This window comes from Macaca mulatta, chromosome 3 (genome assembly GCF_049350105.2).
Source record: "Macaca mulatta isolate MMU2019108-1 chromosome 3, T2T-MMU8v2.0, whole genome shotgun sequence".
NCBI lineage: Eukaryota > Metazoa > Chordata > Mammalia > Primates > Cercopithecidae > Macaca > Macaca mulatta.
Window position 1 is genome coordinate 106,697,605 of NC_133408.1, and position 13,027 is coordinate 106,710,631.

Sequence of the window (13,027 nt, forward strand, 5' to 3'; positions counted from 1 at the left end):
GAAGGATTTGACTTTGTTTTTCCACTTTCTATTTTCTCCCATCCTCCTCCCAAGACTCAACAATTGTATGGCTTCAGTTTCTTTGAATTTTAAATACCCATACTTAATGCTTTTGTGTTCCATCAACCTTCAACTCTTTTTCAATTGACAAATAAAAATTGTACATATTTATCACGTACAACATGATGCTTTGAAATTGCGAGACCGGACACAGTGGCTCATGCCTGTAATCCCAGCACTTTGGGAAGTCATAGTGAGTGGATCACTTGAGCCCAGGAGTTTGAGACCAGCCTGGACAACGTGGCGAAACCCCATCTCTATTAAAAGTGCAAAAAAATAAAAATAAAAATAAATTAGCTGGGCATGGTGGCATGTGCCTGTAGTCCCAGCTACTCGGGAGGCTGAGGTGGGAGAATGACCTGAGACCAGGGAAGGTTGGGGCTGCAGTGAGTTGAAATCGTGCCACTGCACTACAGCCTGGTCAGAGCGAGACTCTGTCTCAACAAAACAAAACAAAACAAATCTATATATTGTGAAATGGCTCTATAGAGCTAATTAATATATGCATTACCTCACATACCTCATCACCTCACACTTTTTATGGTAAGAACACTTAAAATGTACTCAGCAATTTTCAAAATACAATATGTTGCTATTAACTATAGTCACTATGTTGTACAAGAAGTCTTGTGAACTTATTCCTGAAATTTTCTGCCCTTGCCTAACATCTTCCCAACCCCAGCTCTGCTCTCTTCATTTCCTACTATGTAAAGAAGAATATTAGTATCCTGCTTTCATTTTCACAAGTTATATCTTCACAAACAAGAACTGCAATTCTTAGTTTTAAAATGTTTTATTATGAAACATTTTATACACGTAAAATGATATGAGTTTGCTCCCCATCTAGCCTAAGAAATATGACTAATAATTTTTAATGCCTTTCTCAATTTTATCCCTTTTCCCTACTATTTAACCACAAAACCTAATTTTTTATGTAATAGTCTAATTTTTATATTTTCACATTAATGTACTGCTAAATGCTAGATATTAAAATTTATGTTTGTGAAATGTAGTTTACTACATATGTCACGTTTCAATTGATATTTATGTTCACTTATATATTCACGATGATGTGTGTGAAGCTCATTTCCACTACTGCACAGTACTACATTATATGAATATGCACTTTTTTTTTTTACTTCTAATAGTCATTTTGGCTTTTCCTATATTTCACCCTTATTACTAATGCTACTAGGAACTTTCATGTTCCCTATCGTATAGTATTTTACGTAGAGGTTTAATTCTTTTATTAGGTAAAAAATGTCTTCTAAGTGTTTCTATCATGAATGAATGTTGAATGATAGCTAATGTTCTTTTGGCATTTCTTGCGATAATCATATGATTTTTTCTTCCTAATTTGTTAATGCAATTAATTATACTGATTTTCTAATGTTAAGTGAAACTTATTTTCCTTAAATGAAAACTTGTATATTGGTATTTGATTGCTTTGTTTCGTATGTTTGTATCTACATGTACATGAGAAAGACTGATCTATATTTTTTTCCTTTCTTATACTATGGGTTTATAAAAATCAGACATGCTTCATAAAATAATTTTTGAGTGTTCATTCTTCTTCAGGTTGCTGGAATCTTGTGAATGGGATGTTTCTTGAAAGCTTCTTAAGATTCACCTGTAAAGCCATCAGGGCTTCTTAGTCTCTCTCTTGAAACTTTTTTTTTTCCGTGTTTTAATAACTGGTTAATATTTTTCTTTTTATTTTCGTGCTGGCTAAGTTTGAATAGTTATATGACTACTCAGATTTACTGAGACCTATATAAACACCTATATAAACATTATACTAGCATTGACCATTTCACTCCTAGGCATATTAACCTACCGCTCACACCTAGTAGCTTCTCTCCTGTCTAGAGGGAATAATGATATCACTCTTTATCATAGTTGCCCTTATTGCCTCGAACATACACTTCCCTCTAATCAACATCATACCCATTATCCTGCTAGTATTTGCCGCTTGCGAAGCAGCAGTAGGTCTTGCCTTACTAATCTCAATCTCCAATACATACGGATTAGATTATATCCACAACCTAAGCCTGCTTCAATGCTAAAAATAATTATTCCCACAACCATACTACTGCCTATAACATGACTTTCCAAAAATAATATAATCTGAATCAACTTGACCATATACAGCCTAGCTGTCAGCCTCATTCCCCTATTATTCTTCAACCAAACCAACAGCAACCTCCTTCATCATTCAACCTACTTATCCTCTGACCCACTAACAACAGCCCTCCTAACGCTAACTGCCTGACTCCTACCTCTCATGATTATAGCGAGCCAATATCACCTATGCAACGAACCCCCATCACAAAAAAAACTTTACCTTTCCATAATAATTTTTCTACAAATCACTTTAATTCTGACATTCATGGCTACAGAACTAATTATATTCTACATCCTATTTGAAACTACCCTTATTCCTACCATAATTATCATCACTAAATGGGGAAACCAAACAGAACGTCTCAACGCAAGCACATATTTTCTATTCTACACGCTAACCGGCTCCCTACCCCTACTCATCATACTAAACCATACCTATAACAACACAGGCTCATTAAATATTATACTACTAACACTCACAGACCAAAAACTAACAACCACCTGATCCCACGACTTTACCTGACTAGCATGTATAATAGCTTTTATGGCAAAAATACCCCTATATGGTCTATACCTATGACTTCCCAAAGCTCATGTTGAAGCCCCTATTGCAGGATCAATAGTTCTTGCCGCAGTACTCCTAAAACTAGGTGGCTACGGCATAATACGACTCACTTCCATTCTTAACCCCTTAACAGAAAACATAGCCTACCCATTCCTCATGTTATCCCTATGAGGCATAATCATAACAAGCTCAACATGTCTCCGACAAACAGATCTAAAATCACTCATCGCATATTCTTCTGTAAGTCACATAGCCCTAGTAATTGTAGCCTCCCTTATTCAAACCCCCTGAAGCTTCTCTGGCGCAACCATCCTTATAGTTGCCCACGGACTCACCTCCTCCATATATTTCTGCTTAGCTAATTCAAACTATGAACGTACCCACAGCCGTATCATACTACTATGCCGAGGACTCCAAATCCTACTCCCACTAATAGCCTTTTGATGATTCACAGCAAACCTTACTAACCTTGCCCTACCCCCCACTATCAATCTACTAGGCGAGCTCTTCGTAATCGCAACCTCATTTTCCTGATCCCATATTACCATCATACTAACAGGACTTAACATACTAATCACAGCTCTCTACTCTCTCCACATATTCATCACAATACAACGAGGAACACTTACACACCACATAATTAACATAAAACCCCCCTTCACACGAGAAAACATATTAATATTCATACACCTTGCTCCAATTATCCTCCTATCCCTCAACCCCAACATCATTCTAGGGTTTACTTCCTGTAAATATAGTTTAATCAAAACATTAGACTGTGAATCTAACTATAGAAGCTTACCACTTCTTATTTACCAAGAAAACTCGCAAGGACTGCTAATCCATGTCTCCATACTTAAAATTACAGTTTTCTTAACTTTTAAAGGATGACAGCCATCCATTGGCCTTAGGAGCCAAAAATATTGGTGCAACTCCAAATAAAAGTAATAACCATGTACACTCCTATTATGATAACAACCCTCATCTCCCTAACTCTTCCAATTTTTGCCACCCTCATTAACCCCAGTAAAAAATGCTCATACCCAAACTATGTGAAAATAACCGTAATATATGCTTTTATTACTAGTCTTCCTTCAACAACTTTATACATCTTCTTAAACCAAGAAACAACCATTTGGAGTTGACATTGAGTAATAACCCAAACATTAAATCTAACATTAAGCTTTAAACTAGATTACTTCTCCATAATACTCATTCCAATCGCACTATTCATTACCTGGTCCATTATAGAATTCTCACTATGGTACATAAGCTCAGACCCAAACATCAACCAGTTCTTCAAATACCTCCTTATTTTCCTCACTGCCATACTAATTCTAGTCACCGCCAACAACCTTTTCCAACTCTTCATCGGCTGAGAAGGTGTAGGAATTATATCCTTTCTCCTAATCAGCTGATGACACGCTTGAACGGATGCCAATACAGCAGCCATCCAAGCAATCCTATACAACCGCATTGGTGACATCGGTCTTATCCTAGCCATAACATGATTTCTCCTACATTGCAACTCATGAGACTTTCAACAAATATTAGCCCTAAATTCTAACTTAAATCTCCTTCCACTAGCAGGCCTCCTCCTAGCAGCAGCAGGAAAATCAGCTCAATTTGGCCTTCACCCCTGACTACCCTCTGCCATAGAAGGCCCAACTCCGGTCTCAGCTCTACTTCACTACAGCACAGAATTTGGTAAATTCTGTTTTTCTAAAAATTTATCCATTTTGTTTAAGGTTTTAAGCTTCTTGTTAATAGTGCTCTATATTTTTGAATGTCTGCTGTTTCTGTACAATCATTCCCTATTTTATTCTAATACTGTTAATTTTCCTTTTTTTCTGTTTTTCCCTTGATGATTTCACCAGAGGTTTGTCCACAGAGTTAGTCTTTTCTAAGAACCAAATTTGGCATTGTTTGGAGTAAAACTAGTTATTCATCACTATAAATAACTAGAGCTATTTTAGTGATGGTTCACTATAAATAACTAGAGCTATTTTAGTGATGGCTTATTGGTGGTAAATATGTTACATTTTTGTTTACCTGAAATATCTTCATTTCACTGTTATTGAGATATAATTTTTCCCAGTAGAATTGAAAGACATCATCCACTACCTTCTGGCTCTCATTTTTGCTAATGAGAAGCATGCCCTTCGCCTAATCATCATTTCTAACAAGTGACCAGTCTTTTCTATCTGGTTGCTTTGAAAATCTTTTTGCTTTTGGTATTCTGCAGTTCACTGTGATGTGTCTAGATGCAGTCTTTGTATTTATCCTGGTTGGGAGTCAGTGAATTTCCTGAATCTATTGATTCATGTTTTGACCAGTGTATTAGTCACGGTTCTCCAGAAAGATAGACCCAACAGGGAAAAACAAATAGATATATGAGGGAAGTTTTATTAGGGGTATTGGCTCACACGATTATGAAGGCTGAGAAGTCTCACAATAAGCCATTTGCAAGCTGGAAATCCAGTAGTGTGGCTCAGTGCAAGTTCAAAGGCCTCAGAACCAGGAAAGCTGATAGTACAATCCTCAGTCTGGGGCCAAAGGCCTAAGAACCAGATGCTGAGGGTGGGGGGCTGTAGGTTCAAGTCCAGGAGTCCAAAGTCCAGGGACACTGGAATTCTGATGTCCAAGACCAGGAGAAAAGTATTCCTTTTCCAGGGGAGACAGTGAATTTGCCTCTCTGCCTTTTTCTTCTATCTGGGCCCCCAGCCAATTGGACAATGCCCACCCGCACTGCAGGTGGATCTTCCCCACTCAGTCCACCAACTCACAAACCAGTCTCTCCTGTGTCCTCACAGACACACCCAGAAATAATGTTTTACCAGCTCTGTAAGTAGCCCTTAATCTAGTCAAGTTGACACCTAAACTTAACCATCACAACTAGTCTTTAAAAGTCTCAGCTATTGTCTTGCAGACTATATTCTGTTCATTCTCTTTTCCAGGAAGTACCAATAGAAGAGCTGGATGGCATTCTAACTTCTGTGTGTCCTTTAAGCTCTTTTATATTTTCCATCTCCTTACACCTATTCCTGCATTCTAAGTGATTTCTTCCAATGTAATTTGTATTTCACTAATTCTCTTTCCAATTTTAATGAGCTCTTTAACCCATCTGCTGAGTTGTATTTTTTTTCACAACTGCATTTTTCATTTTCATAAGTATCTGGCCCTTTTTCAAATTTAACTGATCACTGTTGATAGTCTCAAAACTGAGAACTTGCTCATTTTTTTCAATATTATCTTTTATTTCCTTCTAATATCTAAAGCTTTGTATGGATCCATATCTGTAGTTTATTTCAACCGACTCTTATGTGTAATGGTGTGTTTATTGTTTTATTGTGGACTCATATTTTACTGAACTTAATCTGTTGGACCCCCTAAAGAGACTGAATGAGAGTGCTTTTTTCCAGAGATGATTTAGGTTTGCTTCTACTAGTTGCTAGGAAGATACTTGTAACCATTTCAATTTCCTGGCTTAGAAATTCCTTAATCATACGGGTAGTATAAAACTGGACCATAGACCCTTGTGAGAACAGGAATATGTTAACAAACTCCCAGAGCATCATTTTCTGTTTTTTTCACCCTACTCTGAGCATTAGTGAAGACCCATAGAGACTCATAGGCTTCCTTTGCAGGCTGCAGACCTTCCCTAGCTCACTCTCCAATGAGGGTATCACCCTTAAGAGCATCTTCTATTTCTCCATGAGAAACTTAATCTCATAGTTCTAGACTTCTGATATTTTCATTTTCACTACAGCAGCACAGGCTTCGGCATTTGCCTCTACTTTTTCTTGTCCTTTAGAGATTTGTCTTATGTTCTTGTGAGCTCAGCAATAGATTAAAAATTACACATTTGTGAGTATGTGTTCAGCATCTGTTTTGTGAAAGAGGGCTTTTCAAAATGTCTGGTCTACCATAATCTCCAAAGTCAATATCCCTTTGATTTATTTTTTAATCATTTTTTTTCCTATTATGTATACTAATTCCATTATTCCTAGAAATATATACCCAGTTATGGCCGGGCACAGTGGCTCACGCTTATATTCCCAGCACGTTGGGAGGCTGAGGCAGGCAGATCACTGGAGGTCAGGAGTTCAAGACCAGTCTGGCCAACACGGCAAAACCCCATCTCTACCAAAAATACAAAAATTATCCAGGTGTGGTGATGTGTGCCTGTCTGTGGTCCCAGCTACTTGGGACGTTGAGGCAGGAGAATCACTTGAACCTGGGAGGCAGAGGTTGTAGTGAGCTGAGATCATGCTGCCGTACTCCAGTCTGGGCAACAGAGCAAGACTCTGTCAAAGAAAGAAAAGGAAAGGAAAAGGAAAGGAAAGGAAAGGAAGAAATATCCAGTTATGTTAATTTAGCTGGTTATTAGATGGTTACTATATCTTTGGCTGTGAAGAAAAGGTAGCACTTTACCACCGAGCCTCATTTTAAAGGGAGGGATTCACTGCACTGTTCCCCTTATTTGTGGAAAGTCAGTGGTTTCTGTCTTGTGGACTGAGATGCCTTCAGTACCAGGGTCCACTATACCAGCCCAGAGCAAGAATTCATACGACTTTCGCTGAGTCTAACTAGATTAACATTAGATATGTCTGCTGAACAAATACACCAACAACATGACTTTAAGAAAAAGTTCACCCAGCCCTACTACATTCAAAATATTCCTGTAGTTACAAGCATAAGCATCTCTGACTTTTCAATATGTAACTATATGCTGTTATAGTATAGCAGGAACATGATAAAATTCAATAAATAACTGTAGTAAATGTTTACATACAGCATGTTGGTTAGTCAAGTAAAAACGTTTCCCCATCCACAATCTGTTCAGACCACCTGCAATTTAGACATAATCTTAAAAAAATAAAAAATAAAACCAAGTATATTAGCATACTCTAACCTACTCCCTTTTCAATGAATATGTTAACCAATTTCCTTCTGCCAAGTGAAAGAGGCAACATGATGCTATAGAATGGTGTTTTCTGAATAAGTTTAAAGCAATTAAATCTAAATTCAACCCAAAATTTGGAAAGAGAGGTAAGGGCTCTGTCAGCTGCACCCGGCGAAGGAGTTAAGACTATCTCCAGCATGAAGTGAATTCAGGATGACAGGCTAGATGAGCAACACAGAAAGGTGCCCAGCTCCTAAATCTAAACTTCACACAATTATTTTCTTATTTTGGTTGCTAGGTAAAGTTCCTAGAGAAACAAAGACACCATTTTTCTAACAAAATTTTAAAACATCTTTTTAAGTGTTCTGTGAATTACTTATCATTTGGATTCTTTGCCCACCATATTCATTCTTATAGTCAACTATAATAAAGTACAGTTGCTCATTATAAACTAGGATTGAATGACTCAACAATCTTCATATCCAGGGTTAAGTATAAGTTATGGGCTTCCTTGACTATGGTTAAAAGTTATAAGTAAAAGAATCACAAGAGAAGGGGTATAGTGTTTAAAATTTCTGATTAAAAAAAAAAGAAAAGTTTAGATAGCCAGAATGTTAATCCTAGTTCTGTCACTTACTAACAGAAATCTGTAAGGAATTACTTAATTATACAAGCCTTTTTTTTTTTTTTTTTTGAGATGAAGTCTTGCTCTGTCACCAGGCTGGAGTACAGTGGCGCAATCTCGGCTCACTGCACCTCCACCTCCCGGGTTCAAGCGATTCTCCTGCCTCAGCCTCCTGAGTAGTTTGAATTACAGGCACCCACCACCACGCCCGGCTAATTTTTTTTTTTTAATATGTATTTTAGTAGAGACAGGGTTTCACCATGTTGACCAGGATGGTCTTGATCTCCTGACCTCGTGATATGCCTGCCTCGAATCCCAAAGTGCCTGGATTACAGGTGTGAGCCACTGTACCCGGCCACAAGTTTGTTTTTTTATTTGAAATAGGAAAAGTAATATAAGCCATATCATAAGGAGACTGTGAGAATTTAAAAGAAATAATGTAAGTCATATGCTTAACAAAATTCTTGACATATAGTAAGGACTCAAAAAATAGTAGTAGTTGTTACTCTCTCTAGTATGATTACTACGATGATTGTGATGGTTAATACTGAGTGTCAACTTGATTGGATTGAAGGATACAAAGTATTGTTCCTGGGTGTGTCTGTGCGGGTGTTGACAAAGGAGATTAACAATTGAGTCAGTAGACTGGGAGAGGCAGACCCACCCTCAATCTGGGTGGGTACCATCCAATCAGCTGCCAGCACAGCTAGGAGAAAGCAGGCAGAGGAACGTGGAAGGCCTAGACTGGCTGAGTCTTCTGGCCTCCATCTTTCTCCCATGCTAGATGCTTCCTGTCCTCGAACATTGGACTCCAAGTTCTTCAACTTTTGGTCTCTTGGACCTACACCAGGGGCTTGCTAGGGACTCTGGGGCCTTTGGCCACAGACTGAAGGCTGCAGTGTTGGCTTCCCTACTTTTGAGATTTTGGGACTCAGAGAGGCTTCCCTGTTCCTCAGCTTGCAGATAGCCTACTGTGGGACTTCCCCTTGTGATGGTGTGAGTCAATACTCCTTAATAAACGTCCTTTCATATATACATCTATCCTATTAGTCCTGTCCCTCTAGAGAACCCTAATACAATGATGATGATGGTTTTGGGAGGCATGATTTGAAATACAATACAATTTACTTAAGGGGAAATTGCTTATAACTGGGTTTTAAATAAATCAATTCCTATTACAGCAAAATAAAGACAAAATGTGGCAGTATTTTGTGTCTAAACTTACATTTTTTAAAGTAGCTATTTTAAGGCACATAGGATATTTGAGATCTGTATTACCTTATCAAGTGCTGTGTATGGATTTTCTGCATTAAATCCAAGAGGGGCATAGCATCTGAATCTCTCTCTGAACTCGGCCTGCTTTCCCTGATCAGTGCAAAAACAAAAAAAAAAACAAAAACAAAGTGAATTTCAAACAAATACTTCAATTATCGTTGTAAAACCTTTCTTAAAGCAAAAACTTGGTAACTAGCTTACGTCAAACAAAATACATTTTTTCCTTATAAGAGTGACTTCCGCATTATGGAGAGGCGAGACTTCCTGTCTGACAGCTGCTGCGACCTTTTTGGTAGTTTCCCATCTTTCAGGTAATTCCTGCAAAAGCAAAGGTACAAATGAGAAATTACTTCAATTCCTAAAACAAATCAACCCTATAGGATTAAATTACTCTAATTTCTTTCTTTTTTTTTCTTTTTCCTCTTGCGATGAGGTCTGGCTCTATCTCCTAGGCTGGAGTGCACTGGCATGATCTCAGCTCACTGAAACCTTCGCCTCCCAGGCTCAAGTAATCCTCCCAGCTCAGCCTCCCCAGTAGCTGGAACTACAGGCAGGTACCACCATGCCCGGATAATTTTCATATTTTTTGTAGAGACAGGGTTTCAGCATGTTGTCTGGGCTGGTCTTGAACTAGTGAATTCAAGCGATTCACCTGCCTCTGGCTCCCAAAGTGCTGGGATTACAGGCATGAGCCACCATGCCCAGGTAAATGATTCTAATTTCTTTACACTAACCCATGACATCTCTTCATTCTTACATAATGAGTTTATGAAAAGAAAAAAAAAAAAAGGATGAAAGTGATGAAAAGGCTTAGAACCAGGGCTGCAGTACAGGCTGATTCACTGGCACTGCTGGGTTCAGAACTCCAAAACATGTACCAGAACTGTTTTCATCTCAGAATCCATGGAAATCTTTTTAAAATAAACACAAATCACCCAATTGCTTTGCTGCTGTGGGAATAAAATTAAAGTGCTCTGGAAATGACTTTGTTGATCTCTAACAACTAGAAATGGAAGCCAGCCATATTTAGTAATTTAGCAAGTGAAAAAAAAAGATGCTTTGAAAATGCTGGGCAAGGATGAAAATGTGAATCAATCTCATCCTCAGCTTTTCTCCAGCTCCCAAAGCTCTGTACATTCTCCTTCTTGTTGGAGAGTTTGAGGATTGAGGTTGGGTTTATTTTAGGGGACTAGGAGTTTTTGAAGGGAGAAGAGGCAAAGGGAAGAAAGGTGAATTCCTACTCTATGTAGGACAAAAGACACAATAAATAGTTCAGGTACCAACTCAACTCTGCTCTCCCTGCCTACAATGCAAATAGGACAAAATCAAGTTATTTTCTTTGAGGAGCCATGCATGGGGCATAATTACTGTTGAAAAGCATTCCTTGTGTCCCAGCTAACAAAGCACTGTTCCTCTGGGTCATCTCCTGGGACACTGAAATTGTTTTGTCATACAAAACCACCCATAGTGATGGAACTCTACCTGTGTAGCTGAAGTGCAAAACTCAAAGGTTCTAAAGACTATTTTGTAACCCTCAATAAATATTTGATGAATGATTCAGTAACTGCCAATTATGAAGAACGCACTGTGCTAAGTCTAAATACTATTTGTGTGGCGAACAGGGTGCTAAAAAGGCAAAACACATTCTCTGATTTAAATTGTTTTATAATTTGTCAGAGTGAGCAGGAGGCACACACAGTAACTATTCTACACAACAAAATGTTTTAACTATCAGGATGTCTATGTGTTATGGAATCAAAACAGCTGGGAGACAATATGGTGACATGACAGGAATACCAAACTAGCTCAGGAAACAAGGGACCTGGGCACTAAACCCCCTTGTCCTTCCCTCTTGTGGCTTCTCATCAAAACTCTGCATTCTCCCTCTGTACAGAGTCTCACTTTGCATTTCCAATTCCATTCCATGGAACCTAAGTATTCCATGGAGTCCCTCAGAGGCCATGGCTGGGAAGCCAGGAAGAAGTTACATCCATGAGCTCATGCCCCCTTAGCCCTCTTCAAACACAGCAAATCTGCTTTATATTTGGGGATCCCAAACAAGTTTTACTTGATAAAAATAAATTTTCTTGAAACCCAAAAGATCAGATGATCTCCAAAGCCTCCTGAAGTCAGATGATCCACTCAAGGAGGAGGTAACATTGAAACTGAGGCTTAACGAAATGACTAGGTTTCAACAGGCAGAGATTAGGGTGAGATCCCTTGAGGTATGACGACCAATATAGGATGGTGTGAGTGTGTGAGCTCTTATGGAAGCTGGACAGCATTTGGGAAGTTAGGGGCAGTTAGTGAAGGTTTCTGAAGAGAAAAAGGACTGGATAAGTCCTGCAGATTAGAATTCATCTTGTTTCAGAGTATATTGTGGGTGAGGTGTGAGGAAGAATGGGATGCATTAAGGAGCTATTGCTGGGAGGTGAGAAGTAACAAGAGCTTAAGTTAAATTTAAAGCGGGTGTAACAGCAATGAAAAGAGGCAAAAGACTGAAGAGATGCTCCACCAAGAGAAAGATCATCTTGCTGGTGGTGAGTCCCCATGACTTTAAGGAAGTAATACTTCAACTCTTAATAGGCACAGCCAGACTTTAGGGTGTTTTCACACAGAACTAAGCATAGACAACTATTTGGAAAATGTTATGACTTCTCATAATAATAAAGGAGAAACTGAAAGTAACTATCACTTGAAGTTGCTTAAATTAAAATAAAATTGGGCCCCGTCACCCTCCAAATACACCACATACCACCCATGAATCTTATTTTTCCTCCTGACAAGTCTAAATTACTGACACACAGCTAAAATTGTACCCTGCTTCTGAAATGTTGAAAAGCCTAATACTTTCAAATACTACCATCACCTGAAGGAGTGAACTAAACTTTTATAATACAAATTCTGGAGGCCATATCTAAACTTCCCTCATCAATTACTTATGTTATGACTACTTCCTCTATGATATATAGTTTAAGGTTCAACATCTGATTCAAGGAATATATAAGTCTTCCTAGAAACAAGAAATATTTATAATTGCTTCTATTGTGACTGTTTTATCTCTTGGTCTTGTTATGTATCTATCTGTCTAGAACTTGTCATCTTGCTCCATGTCTAACTGGCTTGCAAGCTATAAGGGCAGTTTCATACTTAAATAGAATTTAACAATTCACATACAGTAATTCTCATAGTCTTTATAGTCAAGAGAACACTTGTAAATACCCTGCTGCATTTAATCCTCACAAAGCAAAATGACAGAATATAAAACAAAACAGCCACTGTGAAAAATAGCTTGGCAATGGCTCAAAAAGTTAAATATAGAATTACCAGATTACCCAGCAATTCCACTCCTAAGTGTACTGAAAAGAATTGAAAACAGATACTCAAATAAATACACACCAATGTTCACAGCAGCACTATTGACAATAGCCCAAAGATGGAAACAACCCAAATGTCCATTGACAGATGAGTG

General features: G+C 38.2%; 1 protein-coding gene across 1 annotated transcript in view; it reads right to left on the reverse strand.

Annotated features, from left to right (window-relative positions):
• DNAH11 (dynein axonemal heavy chain 11) overlaps window positions 1-13,027 on the reverse strand; it is a 373,548-nt gene that overhangs the window by 298,873 nt on the left and 61,648 nt on the right. The window contains exons 19-20 of the mRNA XM_077996991.1: window positions 9,757-9,873; window positions 9,559-9,645 (exon numbers count right to left, since the gene is read on the reverse strand). Of these exons, the coding sequence (XP_077853117.1) occupies window positions 9,559-9,645; window positions 9,757-9,873 (204 nt within the window). The remainder of the gene's footprint in view (window positions 1-9,558; window positions 9,646-9,756; window positions 9,874-13,027) is intronic.